This window comes from Choloepus didactylus, chromosome 4 (assembly GCF_015220235.1).
Source record: "Choloepus didactylus isolate mChoDid1 chromosome 4, mChoDid1.pri, whole genome shotgun sequence".
Lineage (NCBI taxonomy): Eukaryota > Metazoa > Chordata > Mammalia > Pilosa > Megalonychidae > Choloepus > Choloepus didactylus.
The window spans coordinates 4904779-4929781 of NC_051310.1; the positions used below are offsets into that span (position 1 = coordinate 4904779).

A 25003-nucleotide genomic window follows, 5' to 3' on the forward strand; every position below is an offset into this window, starting at 1 on the left:
CAAACAATTATCCAGACAAAAATGTCAATAGTTCCAAGGCTGAGAAATCTTGATTAAATCCAAACATATGGATAATTACATTAAATATAAATGAGCTATGCATTTCAATTAAAAGGGAGAGACTGTCAATCTGGATAAAAATGTAAAACTCAACTTCATGCTTTTGTGTTGGTTTGAAGCTGTATCCCAGAAAAGGCCATGTTCTTTTAATCCATTCTTGTGGGTGCTGACCTGTTGTGGGTGGGACCTTTTGGGTAGGTTATTTCAACTGAGATGTGACGCAGCCCATTTAAAGTGGGTCTTAATCCTTTACTGGAGTCCTTTAAGAGAGCTCATGAAGAGAGAGCTTGGAAAGAAACGCCCTGGGAGAGCAAGAAGGACCCACAGAAACTGAGAGAGCCGTTCTGAAACCAGGGCCCAGGAGCGAAGGACCAGCAGACATTGCCGTGTGCCTTTCCTGTTGACAGAGGAAATGCGGATGCCAGCAGCCTTTCCTCACAGAAGGTATCTTCCTCTTGATGTCTTAATTCAGACATTTTCATGGCCCTAGAACTGTAAAATTTGTAAACTAATAAAACCCCATCAAACAGCCAACCCATATATATTGCACTCCGGCAGCTTTAGCAAATCAAAACAGCTGTCTACAAGAAATGTGCTTTAGATATAAGGGCACAGATAAGGTAAAAGAGAGAGAACGGAGAAAGAGACACTGTGCAAACTCTAATTATAAGAAAGCAGGAGTGACTATATTAATATCAGACAAAGTAGTCCTTAGGACAAGGCATATTACCAGAGATAGAGACATTTTACAGTGATAAAAGGACCTATTTAACAAAAAGATGTAACAATCCTAAATGTGTATATAACAGAACTTTAAAATACATGATGCAAAAACCGGCAGAACTGAAAAGAGAATAACCAATCCACAGTTTCAGTTGGGATATCAACACTCCTTTCATGGTAACTGATAGAACAAGCAGATAAAAAAGTCTGTAAGGCTACAGAAAACTTGAAAGACTTAAACTATACTATTGTGTTAGTTTCAGTCTACCAAAAGCAGGCCCTGAAGACGGAATGAGACATGTAAGGTGTTTATTTGGGAAACACCCGTGAGGGAAGAGGGGGAAGCTGTTCAAGGAGTCAGGAAGAATTGCCAGGTCATGACACAGGTCTGCAATCTGGAAAGGAGACAGGGAAAGAAGGAGCGTTGGAGAGGGGAACTTCAGGCTGCAGTGCAGTTTAAGAAAATGCTGGCCAGGGTTAATGGGGAGGCAGGTCTTAATCCAAAGTCACCTCTCAAAGGGGTTTCTTATTTCACTTGATGGACCTGCCTTAGCGTCCCTGCTGCGTGCAGACATCGGCTGGGAGCAGCCATTAGGATGCTGAGCTCGGTGGTGGCTTTAGAGCACAGCAGTGGGGGCTGTCCACCAATTACAGTCCCCCCGGCAGGAGAGTGTAACTGAAGTCAGGTTATCAGCAAGGGACATATAGAAGGAAAAGATATTGATGGAAATTCTGTTTTATTTGAGGAGATAAATTATCTGAGGATTATTTTTTATGACTGAATCAGAATACACAAAACCTCTTTTGGGATAGCAAAAAACTCAAGGTTCACATCCACCAATAATACCTTTTTTAGCAGTCTTTATATTTCACATAACCAATCCTTCATTTAACATGTTATTTTAAAGTGAGATTTTCCTGCACTAACTTCACTGAAACACCAACCTGGTATTGTTTTTCATACCAGCCTGCAAGTGGGGATACACCTGAGTAACATCAAATAGGCTACTGAAAATCACTAAAGTTTAAAATGAGATGTGCACTGAAGAAGGCTGTGGAGTTAAGTTTACTGATGAGTTCACTATGCTTGGTGTAGGGGAAACAAACAAGGGTGCTACTTTCAGGGGTCTTGTCGTCTAGAAAAAGGAGTAAGATTCACCAACTAATACAAGAATAAAGCATTCACATGCATACAGGTGGGTCACAGAGAGGCACGGTCAGCTTCGACAGGTGCAGGAAGCCAGCTGGCTGCATACCATATCATGTGTCCTCTGCTTTTATTTTTTTAATATGAAACTATGATCATATATACACAGCAGACTACATATAACACACATGCACAGCTTAATGAATCATCATCAAATGAGAACCCATGTAATCATCACCTGGCTTGGGAGAGGAAGAGTAACCGCACCTGTGCAGCTCCGTGTGCTTCCCCGATTGCACCTCCCGCTGCACCAAAGCCACTCACCCTTGGTCTCCTCCACAGCTTTACCACATATGCCTGTGTCCCTAAATACTATGACAATCTGCCCAACACAGTCCCACAGGAGAATCAATTACTGTGTGAAGGGTCCAGCCATCAGCCTCTATGACCCAGGCACCCAATCTTCAGCGTCCTGTTGTTGGCCAGCCCAGGGTGGCTGCCTCATGATTGTCTCATGCACAAGAGGTTGAAGTTTAAGCTAAAAAGCCCATTTATTATGAGCTGACAGTCACACCCACCAGAAGGCTTGGTGGTACAACCTGCATGTTCCTCCCCGGCTGGTCGATGTGCATAGGCAGCAAGCTTCAGTCCCAAAGCTGCTTGCCAAGCACTGTGGGTGAGAGAAGATGTCAGGAGGGGCCCCATGGCTAGATTAACTTGAGGCGCACAACCCTACCTGGATCAAAAAGGAACCCCAGCACTCAGAGGCGCCCTCCCCCATGTACGAGCAATTCAGCCTGACTTCAGTTTTCCTAAGATCCACAGGAGACTATACACCCTCTTCCATCTGTCACATTCTCTTTCCTTTTGACATGGGGACAACTCAGTCTTGCTCTGGCCTGGGAGTCCCTCTTCTGTCCCCTTTAAGTGCCTCTGTCCCTCTCATTTCTCATCCTATTTCCCTCATTTCCAGTTTCCTAAGGGGCACTTGTTGTCCTCATGTAGCAACCACAATTTCCCCAAAGAGAAATCCAGTAATCAAAACACAAGGAAAAAAGGATTTAGACTTGCAAGCTGCCAGGAATGGCTTTCTGGACACACACTTTCACCATTAGGACAGCACTCAGCTGACCCTCCTGGGCCTCTTGGCAGGCAGTTTTCCTTTTACAACAAGACAAGACTGCATCCGGGAAACACTGCTCTTGGTGAGCAGGCTCATGAGAACTGTGAAGTCTGCCAAGGCTTTCTTAATGAGCTTCCTTTGGTAGGTCAGAGCTTACCCTTCAGTTGAAACAGCAACCATAAAATAAGCAACAGATGTGAAATATTTTGAAATTTTTAAGAAGACTCAAATTTAAGAGACAGATTCATTCAGTGCATAAGAATTGTTTCACTATTTGAAACAACTGTTGAGGTTTCAATATTCATATAACTTTTTTTACTTTTTAATGATCTGAAAGTTAAACCCAGGTATCTACTTAAATAATTTACTTAACTTCATAGGGAAAAATGGAGTAGGGAATGTCCACTGGACTTGAAACAAGGAGAGGTAGGGCCTAAGACTCTATCACTAGGGATCTTAGACAGACAGAGAAAAGGCAGACTACTTAAAAGGAAAATAATTTGACATCCACCAGAAGGCTCAGCAGCCAAGAGATAATGGTATAATACCTTCAAAGTGCTAAGACATAGCAACCACAGGAAGTGATTTGGGGATCAAGTTTCATTTTTCTCCATATTCATATCCAGTTGTCCCACACCATTTACTGAAAAGACACAATAGTACCACATTTGCACCTGCATATGGGTCTTCTGACTCCTCTACTCTGTTCCAATGACCCATTTAGCTATTTTGATGCCAAGGGCACCCTGCCTCCATTACAGACGGTTTAGAACAAGTCTCGTTATCCAGAAGAGCAACTTCTCCCATCTCGACTATTCTCAACCCACTAAAATTTCTTATACCTTGTTAAATCAGCTTGTCAACTACCATTAACAAAAAAAAAACTGCTGGAATTAAATTTATAGGTCAATTTAGGGAGAATGGACATTTAATAAAAATGCAGTTTTTACTGTGAGTCTAAGTCAAACATATTTGAAAGCAAGACTTCCAGCAATCAGTGGACTTGAAGCAACCCATCCGGAGAACAGATTCCACACCAGTGAACCCTCTACTGTAAAGCTACTGACATCCCAGAATTTAGCCATCACAGAGTCTAAGGGTTATCCCTAGGGAAAGGCAAGAGAAGGCATCAGGCAAAGGCACCTTTGGCATTTTGGTGAGACAAAGTCTCTCATCTCCGCACCACTTCAAAACAGATTAAGCAGGTTTAATCAAGGGACCATTCACAGCATTCCAAAGCATGACACTTCTGGTCAGCAAACATCCCAGACACGTTTCCAGACCCAGGGCCTCTCCTTCCTTCCACCTGAAGACTCTACCTCGGACACATCAGCACGGCCTGCTGTTCACTCCAGCCCCTCTGAACTCCTTCCCTGCATGCCTCCTCCCTCTGGTTTACCGCCCCCATGGTGCTTCCTGCCATCTTGCATGTCTGTTTACATGGGCATTTATCAGGCTGAATTTTCTCATTATTTGTCTCACTCTCCCCATCAGACTCCAAGCTCCGCAGGGGCAGGGCCTTGCCTACACTGTGTTCTTTCTTGCGTCTCCAGGGCCCAGAACTGGCCCATGTGTCTAAACATAGTAAGCACTCGGTAAATATTTGCTGAATGAATGAAATGGAAGAACAAGCATAGAAAAGTTACAGAAATGAGAACTGGCAGTCCACCAGCACGTATCATGGCAGCAGTAAGTGCAAAGAGAGTTCTGAGGCAAATCCACAGAATTTCAACAACCGGACAATCACTAAGAAGAGAGAGATCATACATTTAGTTTCAAAATAGAAAATTAGAAATTCAGGTCAAATTATCTTTCTGTTCTATTCTTACAAGTCACATAACAACCAAATATTTAACAAGTTTATAACATTTTTGTACTTGTTATTAGCTCCTCATTTTCTTAGTGCTTCTGGCACTAGTAGGAAGAATTTCTTGTGCTTCCATCTGCCCTCTCCCACTAACTCCTGTGGAAAAAAGATTTCCAGAAGCTATTCTTGAAAACACATGTCAGGCTATATTTACCACATAAAAGGTCTGCTTTCTTCTTTAGGAACATAATTTCGTCCAAAATCACGGTCTTTCACTCATGCCAAACATGGGTTTTTAAAATACTTTTTTTTAATTTGAGAAGTTCTAGGTTTACAGAAAAATCATTCAAAAAATAAGGAGGTCCCATATACCCCCCTCCCCGTTATTAACAATTTGTATTTGTGAGGTAACTTTATTACAATTGACAAAAATATTATCATAATTATAGTACTAACCACAGACAATAGTTTAACATAAGGGTTGGCTGTTTGTGTTTTATAATCCTGTTGGGTTTTTAAAAATTTTTATTCTGGTAACATATATGCAACCTAAAATTTCTCCTTCTAGTCACATTAAAATATAGAACTCAGTGGTATTACATTCACAATGTTGTGCTACCATCACCATCATCTATTACCAAAACTTCTCCATCACCCCAAATAGAAATTCTATACCAATTAAACATTAACTCCCCATTCCCTACCCCGACCCCAGCCCCTGGTAATCTGTATTCTAGTCTCTCACTTAATGAATGTGCTTATTCTAATTATTTCATATCAGTGAGATCATATAATATTTGTTCTTTTTGGTCTAGTTTATTTCACTCAACATGATGCCTCCCAAGTTTACCCATGTTGTCAGAGGTATCAGAATTCATTCCCTTTCACAGCTGAATAATATTCCACTGCACATATATACAACATTTTGTTACCCATTCAATGGTTGATGGAAGTTTGGGTTGCTTCCCTCTTTTTTTGCAATTGTGAATAATGCCACTATCAACATCCATGTAAAAATATCCATCCAAGTCCCTGCTTTCAATTCTTTTGCGTATATACCTAGGAGTGGAATTCCCAGGTCATATGGTAATTCTTGTCTTAACTTCCTGAAGAACTGCCTGTTTCCCACCGTGGCTGCAGAGTTTTACATTCCCACCAACAATGAACAGGTGTTCCTTTTTCTCCACTTCTTCAACACTTGCAATTTTCTATTTCTTTTTTTAATAGTAGCCATTCTACTGGCTATGAAATGGTATCTCATTGTGATTTTTTTTTTTTTACCAGACGTAGCAGTCTTTTTATTTCTTTGTCAATGTCAAAAAACACGTGCATATCAGAGGAATACATGCAAAATACATGCATGTAAAAAAATACATGCGTATCAGAGGAATAATCCCCTATAATCTATGGTTTATAAATGAACAAACCTCAGTGGTAAACTGGGATATGTATTTATGCTCTTGAGAGATACAGTTTCTATCTGTTATAAATACTGTATACCTTCTTTTAGAATGCTCCTTTGTATGAATTGTTTAGTGTTATTTATATTTACTCATTCATTTTTTTTATTTAATTCAGTTTTATTGAGATATATTCATATATTGTACAATCATCCATGGTACAGAATCAACTGTTCATAGTACCATCATCACCCAAATCTATTTTTTTTAATATCTTCTTTATACCAGAAAAAGTAAAAATAAGAATAAAAAATAAAAGTAAAAAAGAACATCCAAATATCCCCCCCATCCCACCCTATTTTTCATTTAGTTTTTGTCCCCATTTTTCTACTCATCCATCCATACACTGGACAAAGGGAGTGTGATCCACAGGGCTTTCAAAATCACACTGTCCTGTATGGTATGTGAATATCTCGATAAAATTGAATTATTAAAAAAAAAATCACACTGTCACCACTTGAAAGCTACATTGTTATACAATCGTCTTCAAGAGCCAAGGCTACTGGGTTGCAGTTTGATAGTTTCAGGTATTTACTTCTAGCTATTCCAACACATTAAAATCTAAAACGGGTTATCTATATAGTACGTAAGAATGCCCACCAGAGTGACCTCTTGACTCCACTGAAACTTTGTTTCATTTCACATCCCCCTTTTGGTCAAGAAGATGTTCTCAATCCCACGATGTTGGGTCCAGATTCATCTGCGGGAGTCATATTCTGTGTTGCCAGGGAGACTTACACCCCTGGGAGCCAGGTCCCATGTAGGGGAGAGGACAGTGAGTTCATCTGCCAAGTAGGGTTAGCTGGAGAGAGAGGCCACATCTGAGCAACAAAGAGGCACTCAGGGGGAGACTGTTAGCCACAATTATAAGCAGGTTTAGCCTCTCCTTTGGAGCTCCATGAGGGCAAGCCTCAAGGAAGAGGGCTCAGTATACCAAACCGCTACTCCTCAGTGTTTGTGAGAACATCAGCAACAACCCAGGTGAGGAAGTCCGACACTTCCACATCTTCCCCAGCTCCTCAGGGGGGCCCTGCGTATGTATTTTTATTCTCTGTCTAAATTACTTTGGGATGTGTCACTATTTCACAGTAACCTATACAAACCTACCAGGTCTCACTTCCTAGACAAAGTTCCATGTAATTATGGTGCTTGAACAAACTGAACAAGTTAAATTGTTTAGGAAATATAGATTCTGCACCAAATAAACATCTCTTCCATTGGTCTCACATGGAAGTTGAAGTTTCAAAACACAGTCAGTATCACCATTTACCCTTTCATCCGATTTGTTCTAGTCCTAACTAGGTCTGCCTCATTCATATCTCTAGTGAAGTCTGGACTCTTTTCCAGCTTTTTAAATAGTTGCTGTATGCGCTAACACTGACATTCATATCTGCCGAGCTCTAGCTTTGAGTTTCAGGTGTCACAAAGACACCCAAAGTTCCAGGGATTGATCAGGTTATGCACAAAGGGATCAGCATCTCCAAATGTGGAGACAGCTGTTACAGTTCAGGAGTAGATGTGGCTGCTGTAAGAGCTTACAATCTAGGGACCGTTACAATAAGTGTTCCCCTAATAAGCTGTACTCTAAGACTCAATTCTAAGTTTTCACATTGTAGTTAGTCCATATTGGTGAGGGATTATAGTGTTTGCCTTTGTTTCTGGGGTACTTCACTCAAAATGCTGTCCACAGGATCCATTCACCTCATGGCGCATCTCACAGCTTCCCTCCACCTTGCAGTTGCTCAGTATTCCACTGTATGTACACACCACAGTTCACCATCTGCTCCTCAGGCAATGTACCCTTAGGTCACCTCCACCCACTGCAAATCATGCACACTACCTCCATAAACACCAGTGTACAAATGTCCATCCATGTCCCTGCTCTCAGATCTTCCAAGTATATGCCCCCTAATGAGATTGCAGGACCTTATGGCCCCACATACTTAGCTTTGTGTGGAACCACCACACTGTGCTCTAGAAAGGCTACACCATTCTACCTCCTAACCAACAGTGAATAGGTACATCCCTCTCTTCATGTTTTCTCCAGCACTTTTATCCCTACTTATATTTCTTCCTACAATTTTATAGAGCTATATTCACATACCATACAATTATCCACAGTGTTCAATCAGTTGTTCATGGTATCATCATATAGTTGTGCATTTATCACCACAGTTAGCACCTGAACATACTGATTACTATGAAAAAAATTGTTTTGTTTTAAACAAAAGATAAAAAAGGTAATAAAAAGGAAAATAAAATCTCATACAATAAAATGGAATGGTAGGGTGAGACAACACCACCACTACCAAAAATTCCATATCCCTCCTTTACATCCCCCTCTCATACACATTTAGCTTTGTGTGCCGGTTTGAATGTATTATATCCCCCAAAATCCATTATCTCTGATGTAATTTTGTGTGGGTAGAGGTATCAGTATTGATTAGACTGTAATTCTTTGAGTGTTTCCATGGAGATGCGCCCCACTCAACTGTGGGTGATGACTCTGATTGGATAATTTCCATGGAGGTGTTCTCCACCCATTCAGGGTGGGTCTAAGTTGAATCACTGGAGCCATATAAATGAGCTGACAAACAGAAGGAACTCAGTGCAGCTGAGAGTGACATTTTGAAGAGCAACTAAGAGTGACATTTTTGAGGAGCTGAAGCCTAGAGAGGAATGTCCTGGGAGAAATCCATTTTGAAACAGGAACTTGGAGCAGATGCCAGCCATGTGCCTTCCCAGCTAACAGAGGTTTTTCTGGACACCATCAGGCCATCTTCCAGTGAAGGTACCCGATTGCTGATGTGTCACCTTGGACACTTTATGGCCTTAAGACCATAACTGTGTAACCAAATAAACCCCCTTTTATAAAAGCCAATCCACTTCTGGTGTTTTGCATTCTGGCAGCATTAGCAAACTAAAACACTTCGGTATATTGCCTTTAACAGGAGCACATTACAAGGTTACTGTTGACCATAGACTCCAGTTTGCTTTGATAATACTTTTCCCCCCATACCTTCTCCTTTTCAACACTCTGCAAGGTTGACATTCATTTGTTCTCCACATGCAAGAACATTTTTATATTTCTACATTTAATCACAATCATTGACCACTCCAGTTTTTGCTAAGTTAAACAGTCCCAGTCTTTATCTTCTTCCTTTACCTCAGGTGTCAGACATGCCCCTAGTCCATCTCTTTCAGCTTTACTCACAGACATCTTTGTTCAGTGCACTTACAATACTGTGCTACCTATTTCTGGATTTATACAGTCAATCCTGCTGAACATTCTGTAGTCTTTCAGCATCAAATGCCCGATCTCTACCCTCTTTCTATTTCCTGAGAGCCTGTGTTATCAGCTTTTAACTCTCAAAGTTTGCTCATTAATGTTAGTTCATATTAGCGAGACCATACAGTATTTTTCCTTTTGTTTCTGGCTAACTTTGCTCAACATAATGTCCTCAAGGTTCATCCATGTTATTATATGTTCTATCTCTTTGATCTGTCTTACAGTTGCATAATAGTCCATCATGTGTATGTACCACAGTTTATCCACTAGTCTGTTGATGGACATTTGGGTGGTTTCCATCTCTCGGCTATCGTGAATAATGCCGCAATAAACATTAGTTTACAAATGTCCGTTCGTGTCTTAACTTTCAGTTCCTCTGAGTATATACCTAGTAATGGAACAGCTGGGTCATATGGCAAATCTATACTTAGCTTCCTGAGGAACCTCCACACTGTCTTCCAGAGTGGTTGCACTATTCTACATTCCCACCAACAGTGAAAAAGTGTGCCTCTTTCTCCACATCCTCTCCAGCACTTGTAATTTTCTATTTTTTGGATAATGGCCATTCTAGTAGGTATGAGATGATATCTCACTGTGGTTCTGATTTGCATTTCCCTAGTAGCCAGTGCAGTTCAGCATTTTTTTCATATGTTTTTGAGGCATTTGTATTTTCTCTTCAGAAAAGTGTCTGGCCATGTCTTTTGCCCATTTTTTAACTGGGTTGTTTGTCTTTCTGTTGTTGAGGTGTAGGATGTCTTTATATATTAGGGATATTAAACTCTTCTCTGATATGTAGTTTCCAAATATTGTCTCCCATTGTGTAGGCGTAGGCTGCCTTTTTACCTTTCTGACAAAGTCCTTCAATGTACAAAAGTGTTTAATTTTGAGGAGATCCCGTCTGTCTATTTGTTTTTTGGTTGCTTGTGCTTTGGGTGTAAGGTCTAGGAAACCACCTCCTATCACAAGATCTTTAAGATATTTCCCTACATTTTCTTCTAAGAGTCTTATGGTCTTAGCACTAATTTTTAGGTCTTTGAACAATTTTGAGTTAATTTTTGTATAAGGTGTGAGACAGGAGTCCTCTTTCACTCTTTTGCAAATGGATATTCAGTTCTCCAAACACCATTTATTGAAGAGGCTGCTCCGTCCCAGTTGCATTGGCTTGACTGCCTTATCAATGATCAATTGTCCACAGATGCGAGAGTCTATTTCTGAACACTCCATTGGTCGGTATATCTATCCTTATGCCAGTACCATGCTGTTTTGACCACTGTAGCATTGTAATATGCTTCAAAGTCAGGTAGTGTGAAACCTCCACTTTGTTCCTCTTTTTCAAGATATTTGTGACTATTTGGGGCACCTTGCCCTTCCAAATAAATTTAGTTATTGGTATTTGTATTTCTGCCAAGTAAGCTGTTGGGATTTTAATTGGTATTGCATTGAATATATAAATCAGTTTAGGTAGAATTGACATCTTAATTATATTTAGTCTTCCAATCCATGGACATGGTATGTTCTTCCATTTTTTTAGGTCCTGTTTGATTTCTTTTAGCAGTTTCTTGTAGTCTTCTCTGTATAGGTCTTCTGTGGTCTTCATTAAGTTTATTCCTAAATGATTCTTTTGGTTGCTATTGTAAATGGAATTTTTTTCTTGCTTTTTTCCTCCTGTTGCACATTACTTGTGTATAAGAACGTTACAGATTTTTGCGTGTTGATCCTGTAGCCTGCCACTCTGCTGTATTCACTGATTAGTTCTAGTAGCTTTGCTGCAGATTTTTCTGGATTTTCAACATACAGAATTACTTCTTCCTCTCCAATTTGGATGCCTTTTATTTCTTTTTCTTGCCTAACTGCTCTAGCTAGAACTTCCAGCATGATGTTGAATAACAGTGGTGACAGTGGGCATTTCTGTCTTCTTCCTGATCTTAGAGTGAAAGGTTTCAGTCTTTCCCCATTGAGTGTGATGCTAGCTGTGGGTTTTTCATATATTGCCTTTGTCATATTGAAAAAGTTCTCTTCTATTTCTATCCTTTGAAGTGTTCCCATCAAGAAAGGATGTTGAATTTTGTCAAAGGCCTTTTCTGCATTGATTGCAATGATCATGTGGTTCTTCCACTTTGATTTATTGATGTGGTGAATTCCATTAATTGATTTTCTTGTGTTGAACCAGCCTTGCATACCTGGAATAAACCCGACCTGGTCATGGTGCATAATTCTTTTAATGTGTTGCTGGATTCAATTTGCAAGTATTTTGTTGAGGATTTTTGCATCTATATTCATTAAAGAGATTGGTCTATAATTTTCTCTTTTTGTAGTATCTTTGTCTGATTTTGGAATTAGGGTGATGTTGGCTTCATAGAATGAATTGGGCAGCTTTCCCTCCTCTTCAATTTTTTTGAAGAGTTTGAGCAGGATTGGCACTAATTCTTTCTTGAATGTTTGGTAGAATTCAAATGTGAAGCCATCTGGTCCTGGGCTTTTCTTTTTTGGGAGCTTTTTGATGACTGACTCAATCTCTTTACTTGATATTGGTTTGTTGAGGTCATCTATTTCTTCTCAAGTCAAAGTTGGTTGTTTATGCTTTTCTAAGAAGTTGTCCATTTTGTCTAAGTTGTCTAGTTTATTAGCATTTAGTTGCTCGTAGTATCTCCTCATTATCTCCTCTATTTCTGCAGGGTCAGTTGTTATGACCCCTTTCCCATTTCTGATTGCATTTATTTACATCCTCTCTCGCTCGCTCTCTTTCTCTCTCTCCCCTTTTTTGTTAGCCTAGCTGTGGGTCCATCAATTTTATTGATTTTCTCAAAGAACTAACTTCTGTTTTTTGTGTGTTTTTTTTAATTTTTTTTTGTTGTTGCTGATTCTATTGTTTTCCTGTTCTCAATTTTATTTATTTCTGCTCTAATCTTTGTTATTTCTTTCTGTTTACTTTGGGGTTAGTTTGCTGTTCTTTCTCTAGCTCCTCCAGGTGAACAGTTAATTCCTCAATTTTTCTTCTGTATTCTCTTTTAATAAAGGCGTTTAGGGCAATAAATTTCCCTCTCAGCACCACCTTTGTTGCATCCCTTAAGTTTTGATATGTTGTGTTTTCATTGTCATTTGCCTCAAGGTATTTACTAATTTTTCTTGTAATTTCTTCCTTTACCCACTGGTTTCTAAGAGTATGTTGTTTAGCATCCTTATATTTGTGAATTTTACAATCTTCTGCCTGTTATTTATTTCTAACTTCATTCCATTATGATCTGAGAAAGTGTTTCGTATAATATCAATATTTTAAAATTTGTTGAGACTTGCTTTGTGGCCCAACATGTGGTCTATCCTAGAGAATGTTCCATGAGCACTTGAGAAAAATGCGTATCCTGCTGTTGTGGGGTGTAGTGTTCTATAAATGTCTGTCAAGTCTAGTTCATTTATGGTACAATTCAACATCTCTGTTTCCTTACTGATCCTCTGTCCAGATGTTCTGTCCATTGATGAGAGCGGTGTATTTTAGTCTCCCACTATTGTTATAGAGGTATCTACTTCTCCTTTCAGTGTTCTCAGTGTTTGCCTCGTGAATTTTGCAGCACTCTGGCTTGGTGCATAAATATTTATGATTGTTATGTCTTCTTGATGAATTGACCCCTTTGTTCATATATAGTGTCCTTCTTTGTCTCTTTTAATTGTTTTACTTTTGAAGTCTAATTTGTCTTATATTAATATAGCTACTTCCGCTTTTTTCTGGTTGTTGTTTGCATGAAATATCTTTTTCCAAACTTTCAGTTTCAGCCTATATTTTTTGTCCCTGTGTCTAAAGTGAGTTTCTTGTAGACAGCATACAGATGGGTCCTATTTTTAAATCCATTCAGTCAGTTTTGTCTTTTTACTGAGGAGTTCAATCCATTAACATTTAGTGTTATTACCATAAGTGCAGTATTTTCTTCTACCATTTTGTCTTTTGGATTTTATACATCATGTCCTATTTTTTTCTCTCTCTCTTTTTACCCTTCCTGATAATCTTCATTTCTACACTCCTCTCCAAACCTCTCTCTCCCGTCTTTTCCTATCAGCCTGTAGCACTCCCTTTAGTATCTTGTGTAGTGCCAGTCTCTTACTCACAAACTCTCTCAGTGTCTGTTTGTCTGAAAATATTTTAATCTCTCCCTCATTTTTTTTTCTTAATTTCTATTGGGATTGTTCAGATACCATACAATTATCCAAAGATCCAAAGTGTACAATCAGTTGCCCCTGGTACCCTCATAAAGCTGTGCATCCATCACCACACTTAATTTTTGTTCAATTTTTAGAAACTTTTCATTACTCCAGACAAGAAATAAAGTGAAAGATGGAAAAAATGGAAAAAAAAATAAAGAAAGAAAGAAAAAGAAAAGGAAACTCGAATCCTCTCATATCCCTAACCAACCCCCCTCAACTGTTGACTCATAGTGTTGGTATAGTACATTTGTTACTGCTTATGAAAGAATGTTGAAATACTACAAACTGTAGTATATAGTTTGCAACAGGTATATATTTCTTCCCTATATGCCCCTCTATTATTAATTTCTAGTTGTATTGTCATACATTTGTTCTGGTTCATGGAAGAGTTTTCTAATATTTGTACAGTTAATCATGGACATTGCCCACCACAGGATTCAGTTTTATACATTTCCATCTTTTGACCTCCAACTTTCCTTCTGGTGACATATATGACTCTGAGCTTCCCGTTTCCACCTCACTCATGTGCCATTCGGCACTGTTAGCTATTCTCACATCTTGCTACTGACACCTCTGGTCATTTCCAAACATTTACGTTCATCCTAGTTGAACATTCTGCTCATACTAAGCAACCACTCCCCATTCTTAAGCCTCGTCCTATATCTTGGTACCTTATATTTCATGTCTATGAGTTTACATATTATAATTAGTTCTTATCAGTGAGACCCTGCAATATTTGTCCTTACGTGTCTGGCTTATTTCACTCAGTATATTGCCCTTGAGGTTTTGTCATCAACCCTTTTTTTTTTTTTTTTTAAGATGGTTTTGTTCACACACCATACATTCCATCCTAAGTAAACAATCAATGGTTCTCTGTATGGTCACATCTTTATGTGTTCACCACCTTCACCACTATCTATATAAGGGCATCTACATTTCTTCCACAAGGTAGGAGGGAGCATCAAAGAAGGTAGAGAGGGAAAAGAAAGAGGTAAAAAATGACAGCTAGAAAGTAGCAAAAGGCAAAGTAACCTTAAATCGAAGTAGGGCAAAGAGTCAGACAACACCACCAATGTCAAGTGTCTAACATGCCTTCCCTATCCCCCTCTTTTATCTGCATTTACCTTGGTATATCCCCTTTGTTACATTAAAGTAAATATAATACAATGGTTCTGTTAGTTACAGTCTCTAGTTTATGCTGATTGCATCCCTCTCCCAATGCCTCCCCATTTTTAATACCTTGCAAGGTTGACATTTGCTTGTTTTCCCTTGTAAAAGAACGTATTTGTACATTTTATCACAATTGCTGCACACTCTAGATTTCACCAAGCTACACAGTCCCAGTCTTTATCTTTCCTCCTTTCTTCTGGTGTCTCACATGCTCCCAACGTTCCTCTCTCAACCATATACATAGCTATCTTTGTTCAGTGTACTTACATTGCTGGGCTACCATCTCCCAAAACTGTGTTCCAAACCATGCACTCCTGACTTCTCCTATCACTCGGCAGTGCTCCCTTTAGTATTTCCTGTAGGGCAGGTGTCTTGTTCACAAAGTCTCTCATTGTCCGTTTGTCAGAAAATATTTTGAGCTCTCCCTCATATTTGAAGGACAGCTTTGCTGGATATAGGATTCTTGGTTGGCGGTTTTTCTCTTTCAGTATCTTAAATATATCACACCACTTCCTTCTTGCCTCCATGGTTTCTGCTTAGAGATCTGCACATAGTCTTAATTAAGCTTCCGTTGTATGTGATGGATTTGCTTTTCTCTTGCTGCTTTCAGGATTCTCTCTTTGTCTTTCACATTTGATAATCTGATTATTAAGTGTCTTGGCGTAGGCCTATTCAGATCTATTCTGTTTGGAGTACGCTGCACTTCTTGGATCTGTAATTTTATGTCTTTCATAAGAGATGGGAAATTTTCATTATTTCCTCTATTATTGCCTTTGCCCCTTTTCCCTTCTCTTCTCCTTCTGGGACACCAATGATACGTAGATTCTTATACTTTGTTTCATCTTTAAGTTCCCGGAGACGTTGCTCATATTTTTTCATTCTTTTCTCCATCTGCTCCTTTGCGTGTAGGCTTTCAGGTGTTCTGTTCTCCAGTTCTTGAGTGTTTTCTTCTGCCTCTTGAGATCTGCTGTTGTATGTTTCCATTGTGTCTTTCATCTCTTGTGTTGTGCCTTTCATTTCCATATATTCTACTGGTTGTTTTTTTGAACTTTCAATTTCTGCCTTATATATGCCCAGTGTTTTCTTTACAGCCACTATCTCTTTTGTGAAATATTCTCTAAACTTTTTGAATTGATTTAACATTAGTTGTTTAAATTCCTGTACCTCAGTTGAAGTGTATGTTTGTTCCTTTGACTGGGTCATAACTTCGTTTTTCTTAGTGTAGGTTGTAGTTTTTTGTTGTCTAGGCATCTGACCTCCTAGCCCACCCCAATCAGGTTTTCCCTGATAAGAACAGGCTGAAGTCACAGAAGGAGGTAATATTTCAGTATCTGGTTTTCCTGATGGCTTTTCTTAGAGGATCGAGACATCTGTGGTTTTCTGCCCAGCAAATCCACCTGTCAGCCTGTCACTGCCTGTGTAAGAGGGTGTGACCTGTGGCTCTCCTCCCCCAGGCTTTGGGGTCCGGTTCCAGAAAGACTGAAAGACGGGCAGTAGAGCTGGGCCCCTTCCTTTCCTCTTGGGAAGCTATGCCCCCTCCAGAGATGTCATCTACATATCAATAGGTTCTTTGTTTCTGTGACTCTGCTGATCAAAGTGTTTTGATTTTAAAATGGCGGAAGCTGTGTTTACTGCAAACCGCTACAGGCTGAGAACCGCTGAGGTTTTCTCCACAGAGAGAGAAAGGGACAGAAAAACTCCCAGGTTCACCCGTCAGCCAGAGATAGCACACGATCCTCTGGGCTCCCTGTCCTGAGATAGCTATGTCCCCCGACTCTCCCAAGGTCAGCTGTCACCAAAAGCCTCTGTCTGCTTGTTGAGGATTTGCTGTCTATATTGAGCATTTAACATTAAAACTTCACTTGGAGTTGGGCTGAGAAAGTGCACCATGCGGCTTCCGTGAGGGAGGGGCTCTCAGCTCTCAGTGCGGGTCCACAGTTTTACTTACAGATTTTATGCTGTGATCTCGGGCATTCCTCCCAATTCAGGTTGGTGGATGATGAGTGGACAGTCACGTTTGTCTCCCCGCTGTTATTCCAGGTTATTTACTAGTTTTTTGGTCATTTATGAATTGTTCCGGGGGGAACTAACAGTCTTCCACTCCTCTCTATGCCGCCATCTTAGCTCCTCTCTACCTCATTTTTGAAGGACAGTTTTGCCAGATATAGAATTCTTGGTTGGCAACTTTTCTCTTTCAGTATCTTAAATATATCATACTACTGTCTTCTCGACTCCATGATTTCTGCAGAGAAATCCGTACATGGCCTTATCCAGCTACCCTTGTATGTGAATGGATTGTTTTTCCCTTGCTGCTTTCACAATTCTCTCTTTGTCTTTGACGTTGGACAATCTCATCAGTAAGTGTCTTGGAGTAGGTCTATTCAGATCTGTTCTGTTTGGAGTACACTGTATTTCTTGAATCTATAATTTTCTGTCTTTCATAAAAGTTGGGAAATTTTCAGTGAATATTTCTTCGATTACTCTTTCTGCCCCTTTTCCTTTCTCTTCTCCTTCTGGGACACCCATAACATATATATTCGTGTGCTTCATGTTGTCACTCAGCTCCCTAAGATCCTGCTCATGTTTTTCCATTCTTTTCACCATCTGTTCTTTTGTGTGTATGCATTCAAATGTCTTGTCTTCCAATTCATTGATCCTTTCTTCTGCCTGTTCAAATCTACTGTTGTATCCCTTCACTGTGTTTTTCATCTCTTCCATTATGCCCTTCATTCCCATAAGTTGTGTCATTTGTTTTTTTTCAAGTTTATGAATTCTTCATGGTCATCCAGTGTCTTCCTTATATCCTCCATCTCTTTTGCCATATCTTCCCTTATTTCATTGAGTTGATTTTTGAATTGATTTAGGAGATTTGTTTCAATGTCTTTATTTTTAATTAGTTCTTCCCCCAGTTCATGGAATTGATTTAGCATTAGTTGTCTCAACTCCTGTATCTCGGTTGAACTATTAGTTTGCTCCTATTGCTGGTCGATATTTTCGTTTTTCCTAGTATGGCTCATTATCTTAAGCTGTCTAGGCTTCTGATTTTCTTGATTAGTTTATTCTGGAGCTTGTTTTCACTTTTTTATCTAGGGTTTTCTTGTTGGTTGGCTTTGTTCTCTAACCTTCAGTGTTAAGTTCAACTTATTCTAGACCTCTAACTTAGGTTCTATTTAGTTTATCAAGGTTTTTCACCTCTCGTTTTTCTGTTTCTTGCCCTGCCTCTATGTAGCCTTTTTTGTGAGAGGGTCTCCTCAGATATGGTCAATCCCAGACAGGTTTTCCCAGTCCAGAGAGGTCCAGGTCTCAGGAAGACAATATGGAGTTTCCCTGAGAATGAGACCCTCCTGTGAGGCCTGTAGCTGCTGTGCTTCTCCTATCCTGTCCAGCAGGTGGTGGGTGCCAGTCTGCAGCTCCCCCACCAGTGTAGGGAGGTTCAGTGCCTTTAACTCTCTGCAGACTCTGAGCCTGTCAGGGGCGTGGCTGACTGGAGCTGGTTTCTGAACTCCAGCCCCTGGGGTCTAGGTTCTTTGAAGGAGGGATGCCAACTGAGCTGGGCCACACACCCCTTTTCTTGGAGGATTTATGCCCTTTGGGGAACTGTCTCCCCCGCTAGGTTGATGGCTTTGTCTGACGGATCTATTTCAGCTGGGTCCAGAGACAGGCTTTCTGTAAAGAGCTAAGTAGAATAGTTATTTTAAAAAGAAGGAAAAAAAGAAAAAGAAAAAGAAATCCCTTTTTGTGGCCTTTCCCTAGTGTCAGTATGGATTATTTAAAAATGTGTGCTTTCACCTGGATTGTTACTCTCCAACAGCCGCAATTCCACCCTTGCCAGGGGCTACTGAAGTGTAAAAAGATAAGGTGTCACAGAGTAATATAAGTTGCCCTCTGGACAGGGAAACCGCGTGGAGGACTTGCCTTCTCTTGCAGGCAGCCAGCGCAAGGCTGAGGCAACCAGCTCTCCGACCCACAGGAGGAATCTTATGGAGATTATGCCAAACAGTTCTAAGACCAGTCAGCTCTGATGACCACAATGACAATAATAATGCAAATATTTCATTGATCTCCAAGATGATACAGCTGATAACAGGCACCAGAGTGAAAAACAAATCTTTATGGTGTTGTTTTTATACAAGTAATATATGAATACATTATCACCAAGAAAATTCTAGTAATTCCACGGTAAAGTTATATATACGTGTATATATGTGTGTATATATACATACACACATATATACACATATATATACACATACTTAACTTTTCATAATCCACTTAGAATCAATATTTTACCTCTTCAAATAGAATGGAGAAACCTTACCATCACCATACAGGTCCCTTTACTCTCCTCCTCCCCTTATGTTACAGTCATCTTATATACTACACCTAAGCACTCTGAAAACCTGATTAGACAGCATTTAATTTTAATTTTTACTTTTAAGTTTCAAGCATATTTTAACGAACTTGAATGAGACAAATAGTCTATTATATTTACCCAGCTATTTACTACTGGTCTTCCTTCCTTTCTTATGTACAAAGTTTCCTTCTGATGTAAGTTTCCCTCTTTATGAAGAGCTTCCTTAAGCACCTCTCTTACAGCAGATCCGCTAGCAACAAATCCTCTGGGTTTTCCTTCCTCTAAGAATATCTTACTTTCACCTTCTTTCCTGACAGATATCTTTGTTGGGTAAAGAATGCTGGGTTGACAGTTCCTTTCTATCAGCACTTTAAAAACGCTGTGTCATGGTCTTCTGGCTGCTATGGTTTCTGATAAGAAATCTGCAATCGTCCAAACTGTTGTTCTCCTACAGGTCATGTGTCCTTTTTCTCTGGCTACTTTTACGATTTTTTCTTTGTCTTTAGTTTTTAGCAGTTTGATTGTGATGTATCCGAACACAGATTTCTTAGGTTTATCTGGCAGGGTTTTGTTGAACTTCTTGAGTCTGTAGCTGTATATCTTTCACCAAATTTTGGAGTTTTCAGCTATTATTTCTTCAAATATGTTTTCAGCACTGCACTTCTCTCCTTCTGCGGTTCTGATGATATAAACGTCAGATCTTTTGTTATTGTCTCACAGTCCCTGAGGCTTTGTTAAAATTTTTTTTCAATATTTTGCTTCGCTTTTCAGATGGGATAATTTCTATCACTGATGTTTTGCTGTCATTTCTACTCTTCTCTTCAGCCCATCTGGTGACTTTTTTTTTAATCTTGTTTTTTCTGTTTTTTCAGTTCTAAAATATCCATTTGGTTCTTCTTTAGCTCTTCTACTTCTTTGTTGAGGCTTTCTATTTATCCATTGGTTTCAAGGGTGTTCATGATTGCTTGCTAGAGTATTTTCATAATAGTTGCTTTAAAGGCTGTGTCAGATAATTCCAATATCTGTATGACCTTGCTGTTGACTTCTGTTGTCTTTTCCCATGTGAATTTTTCTTGATTTGTCATATGACAGATAATTGTGGACTGTATCCTGAACACTTTGAATATTATGTTCTGAGTCTGCGGAAATGTTGATAACCTGGTTTCAGCAGACAGCTGGCCTAGTTAGATTCAAGCTGCAAGTTTGAATGCTCCTTTTGCAGGTTGTGGTACCAATACCAGTTTGCTTTTCAAAGCCTCTGCTGTACTCTTTGGATCCATCCCTGGGGGATGGTGGACCAAGCAATGTCCAGTCTGTGCCTGGGCAGCAGTCTATTTAACCAGTTCATAAAGTCTTTGGTGTGCTGAATGGGATCAGAACCAGGCATGCACTGCTCAAGGTTGAGCCCAGGAGTACATAAACAAGTTATGGGGTCACTTTCCCAAGTTCCTCCCGTGACACAATCTCCCCAGCACTTCCTGGTTCCCTGAGGCTCCTTTTTTTGGTCTTCTGGCTAGAAAGCTAAGGCTTTAGTCATCCCACACTGCTGTGCACTTCTGCTACCAAGCCTGTTTCTGGGGCCAAGCGGTAGGAGGACAGAACGAGAAGAAAAGGAATGGAGTTGGCCCCAAACTCTTGGAACCAGAGTTCTACCACACAGAGAGGAAGTTCCCCTCCCTCAGAGTTTTGGCTCCTATAAGTGGCCTCTGCTGCCAGCTAACACTGCTACCACAGGATTGGCTGGCGTTTGGGGTGTAAGATAACTGAAAAAAGAAAGAGAGGACAAAAATGGTTGGTTTCTACATGCCATTAAGCATTAGCAGTTCCCTTTTCTTCAACTCAAGTCAGAATTAGAGGGCTTCTTCTACTGCTCTCTGAATGTGGCTCACTGCCCACTTCTGGGCTGCACTGAGTTGAAGCCAGAGGGAAAAATGGTAAACTCACTGCCATTTCAGTATGTCGAGCTCTGGTCTTCCTCCCCCCAAACGCCTGCTACTATTTACTCTTCAGAGTCCTCAAACAGCGTCTCCATGTCTGTATGCTTACTCCACCTCACCTGGAACCAAAACGCTCATCAGCTGCCCCAGCTGTTCTTCCCTAGGCTAATTTAAAGACGTGTTTGCAGGAAAGACAACGCGTTGTAAGAAACAGAAAGTTATGAGTGATTAAATTCTAGCTAAAGAATGGGAATTTAGTAAGCATCTCTGACATGGCAAAAAAAAGTTAAAATTAAAATTAAAATATGACAAGAAAAAGAGTCCACCCTAGTAACTGCTGCCAGAGTTTTGGAAGGAATACCCAAATCCTACAGGTTTTGAGTTTTTTTCACAGGTAGCTAGGATATATTTTTAGTCTGATAAATTCAGCTGATCTGAGAAAACAGTTTTGTTTCCTTTGGTTGGTTGACAAATCTGCAAATAAGGAGAGGTATGAAAAAATTAAAAAGCTTCATGTTGAGAGAGGTAGCATAACAAGTTTTATAATCCTAATATTGCTTTGTGTAAGCTGTTTCTTTTCTAATATGTGTTAAATGCTTGAGAAAATTTGATCTACTAAATTTACAAGTCTAATGTGTCAGATTTATAAGATTAGCTTAATGCTTACAAATGATTTTTTGTTGTTGGATTCATAAATCTTCCTTGTAAATGTCTCATTTGATATATAAATTCATAACTATGTTTCAGTTATATATAGATTAAATTTATAACTAATTTTAAACATTAACTAACATGTAAATGTCTTAAATATTTGGGGAATTCATCAGTCAAATCTATGAGCTAAGTGACTATCAACCAAAGACAAGGAATAGCAATTATTCTAATTTTCATCCAAAAATATTAATACCAACTCTAGAGTCACTGTGCCCATGTTCAAATGACGACACCTCTGTTCACCAGCTGTCTGACCTTGGGCAAGTCACGTAAACCCTTTGTGTCTCGATTGTCTTCCTGGTAAGATGGGAAAAGTAATCTCATCTACCACAGAGTTCTGTAAGGATGAAATGAGTTAGCATAGGTAAAGGTTTACATTAATTCCTGAACATGGTAAGAGTTATGGGTGTGCTAATCATTTTTATTATGTTAAATTGAACAAACAGGCCAAGGAAAACTAAGTTACCAAATTAAAACTTTAATAAATTGAGTACTGACTAAGACACAAGTATTGATAAACATTTCTCTTGAACCCAAAAGCCCTGTCTTGGGCTGCACAAGCCCGCTAACCAGAGAGAGAGCAAAACCCCGAGGCCGTGAGCTCCTTGAAGTAGGAGCCACAGTTCGGTCACCCTTTGGTCACTCACAAAAGCTGTGCCTTAATAAACTACAGCAATTGACTAAATAGATGAAGCAGAGTAGTGGTCATCAATACTTGGTGCTACCATAATGTGCTGCGCCAACACTCTCACCAATCTCACAACCCACAGAGGTGCCTGATTCGACCAACAATGTCAAACAGGGACCAGTTCTGATACATCTAAAATGTGCCCATTCTGGCAACTAGCCAATATCAGCCAATACGATATTAATTCTTTCATATAATTTCAACAATAGAGTAACTAGAGATATGTCAGTCAAGGCACGTTGAGAAATAAAACACTTAGGAGAAAAGCACCTACTTCCAAAGCATTTCTACTAAGTGTTAGACACTAAAATGTTCTTTTTAAAGTGATGGAGGCAGTGGGGAAAAGTCAAAAAACATCAATGATTTTAGTTACATTCCACCTCGATTGAAGAAGGTTTTTTTTGTTTTTTTAATTTCATTTTATTGAGATATACTCACATACCACGCAGTCATACAAAACAAATCATACATTCGACTGTTCACAGTACCATTACATAGTTGTGCATTCATCACCAAAATCAATCCCTGACACCTTCATTACCACACACACAAAAATAACAAGAATAATAATTAAAGTGAAAAAGAGCAATTAAAGTAAAAAAGAACACTGGATGCCTTTGTTTGTTTGTTTTTTTCCTTCCCCCATTTTTCTACTCATCCATCCATAAACTAGACAAAGGGGAATGTGGTCCACATGGCTTTCCCAATTACATTGTCACCCCTCATAAGCTACATTTTTATAGAATCGTTGAAGAGGGTTTTAAAGTACCGTTTGGGTGAGGGATTACGGCCATGTTCGAGCAAACCAGAAAAGAAAGTTCCCACCCCAGAACACTCAAGCCTGTGACCCATGAGCCCGCGCTCAGGCAGGCTAAGGGGTAAAGCGAAGCGAGACTCACCTCGAAGTTGTGCTTGCGCATGCGGCCGAGCTGCCGGCAGTAGAGGTAGAGCATGCCGACGCTGCTGCCCACGGCGATGTAGTCCCCGTTGGCATCGAGGGCCGTGAGGTAGACCACCACAGAGCGGAAGCCCTTCTGGATCTTCGTGGGAATGGCATTGAGGAGATAGTACAGAGGACAGAACTCTCTGAATGGGGTGGGCTCGGAGAGCAAGGCCATGGCCAAGGGGCCCCCAGACGACGTTCCGGCAGGAAGAGGAAGCTGTGCTCTGGCATCGAGGGAAACCTGGGGGCTAAAGGACAAGATGCTGTAAGTCTCCGGCTAAAAGTGCACTTCCATATGCACTGACCCGCTATAACTGAGGTTACGGTAAATACTATGGAGGGGTGGAAAGAACATAAAAAATAGTTCTTACTCTAGTAGCTTGTGATCTAGCCAACCAGGCTAATGAAACAATGAAGAGACCCCAAAACCGGAGGCAATTAGATGCTACTCTGTGGCTCTCAACAGGGGGAGGGGGGGTTGGTGTTTATTAAAGTCAGTGCAGAGTGGGCTCCACTGGAAGCCACCAGGACTGGTGGGATGTGGAACATTTCCATGCTGGGCACAGAAGTCCACTCACGGTGCCAACGAGAGGGTGAAGAAACAGGTCCTCCCCGTGCTCGGAGCCTCAACACCTAGTGCCTCCCCCGCCATACCGACACCCGCACCTCTGTATTTTGAATTCAAGGCTTCCCTTAATAAAGACGCGCAATCTCTGCTCAGCAGGCTCTAATTCACAAAGTGCTCGCAAACTCATTTAGTCCTTATTATCTCCCATTTTTAGATGAAGATCCTGAGGCCCAGAGGGGCCAAGGCTCTTGCCCACGACCGCAAGGCCAAGCCTTGAAGCAAGGTCTTCTCACCCCTGGGCTCTTTCCACTCCCACAGTCAAAGCCTGACGGACAACCAGACACGTGGATGCAGGAGCTCTGGTGTTTCTTAGCCCCTAATGCTCCATGGACACCTTCAAGCCTCTCCAGTAGAAACTTCGTAGGATGCTGGATGAATTTACGGTCTGTTTGGACTATGGTTTTCTATTGATTTTGGGGTTCACAAGCGTGACTGACTTCCAAGCCCTCTTCTGATCAAACTCACCAACTCCTCACCCAGGAGGAGCCCTTGCTTTGGCTGTTCCCGTTGTCTGGAAAGCACTTTTTCCTGGTATCACTTGGCTTTTGGTTTTTCTCAACATGCAGGCCTCCGCTAACACGTTACCTCCTCCATAAGCCCTTGCCTGGCCACCCCCTGAAGCCCCCTCCTGCCCCCAGCCACCCTCCATTGCATTCCCGGCTGTATTTTCTTTTCTGCTGACTGGCTACATCTGCCCACCCCCCACCCCACTGGCCTGTCAGCCACCAGAGCGGACCTGCCCTCATCTGCTCCACTCACCCCTTTA

General features: G+C 40.5%; 1 protein-coding gene across 6 annotated transcripts in view; it reads right to left on the reverse strand.

Annotated features, from left to right (window-relative positions):
• The window catches only part of TECPR2 (tectonin beta-propeller repeat containing 2), a 155113-nt gene that overhangs the window by 114648 nt on the left and 15462 nt on the right, over positions 1–25003 (reverse strand). For all 6 annotated transcript variants that reach the window (XM_037831805.1, XM_037831804.1, XM_037831806.1 and 3 more), the window contains exon 2: positions 23566–23857. In XM_037831805.1, the coding sequence (XP_037687733.1) occupies positions 23566–23784 (219 nt within the window). In that variant the 5' untranslated portion in view covers positions 23785–23857. The remainder of the gene's footprint in view (positions 1–23565; positions 23858–25003) is intronic.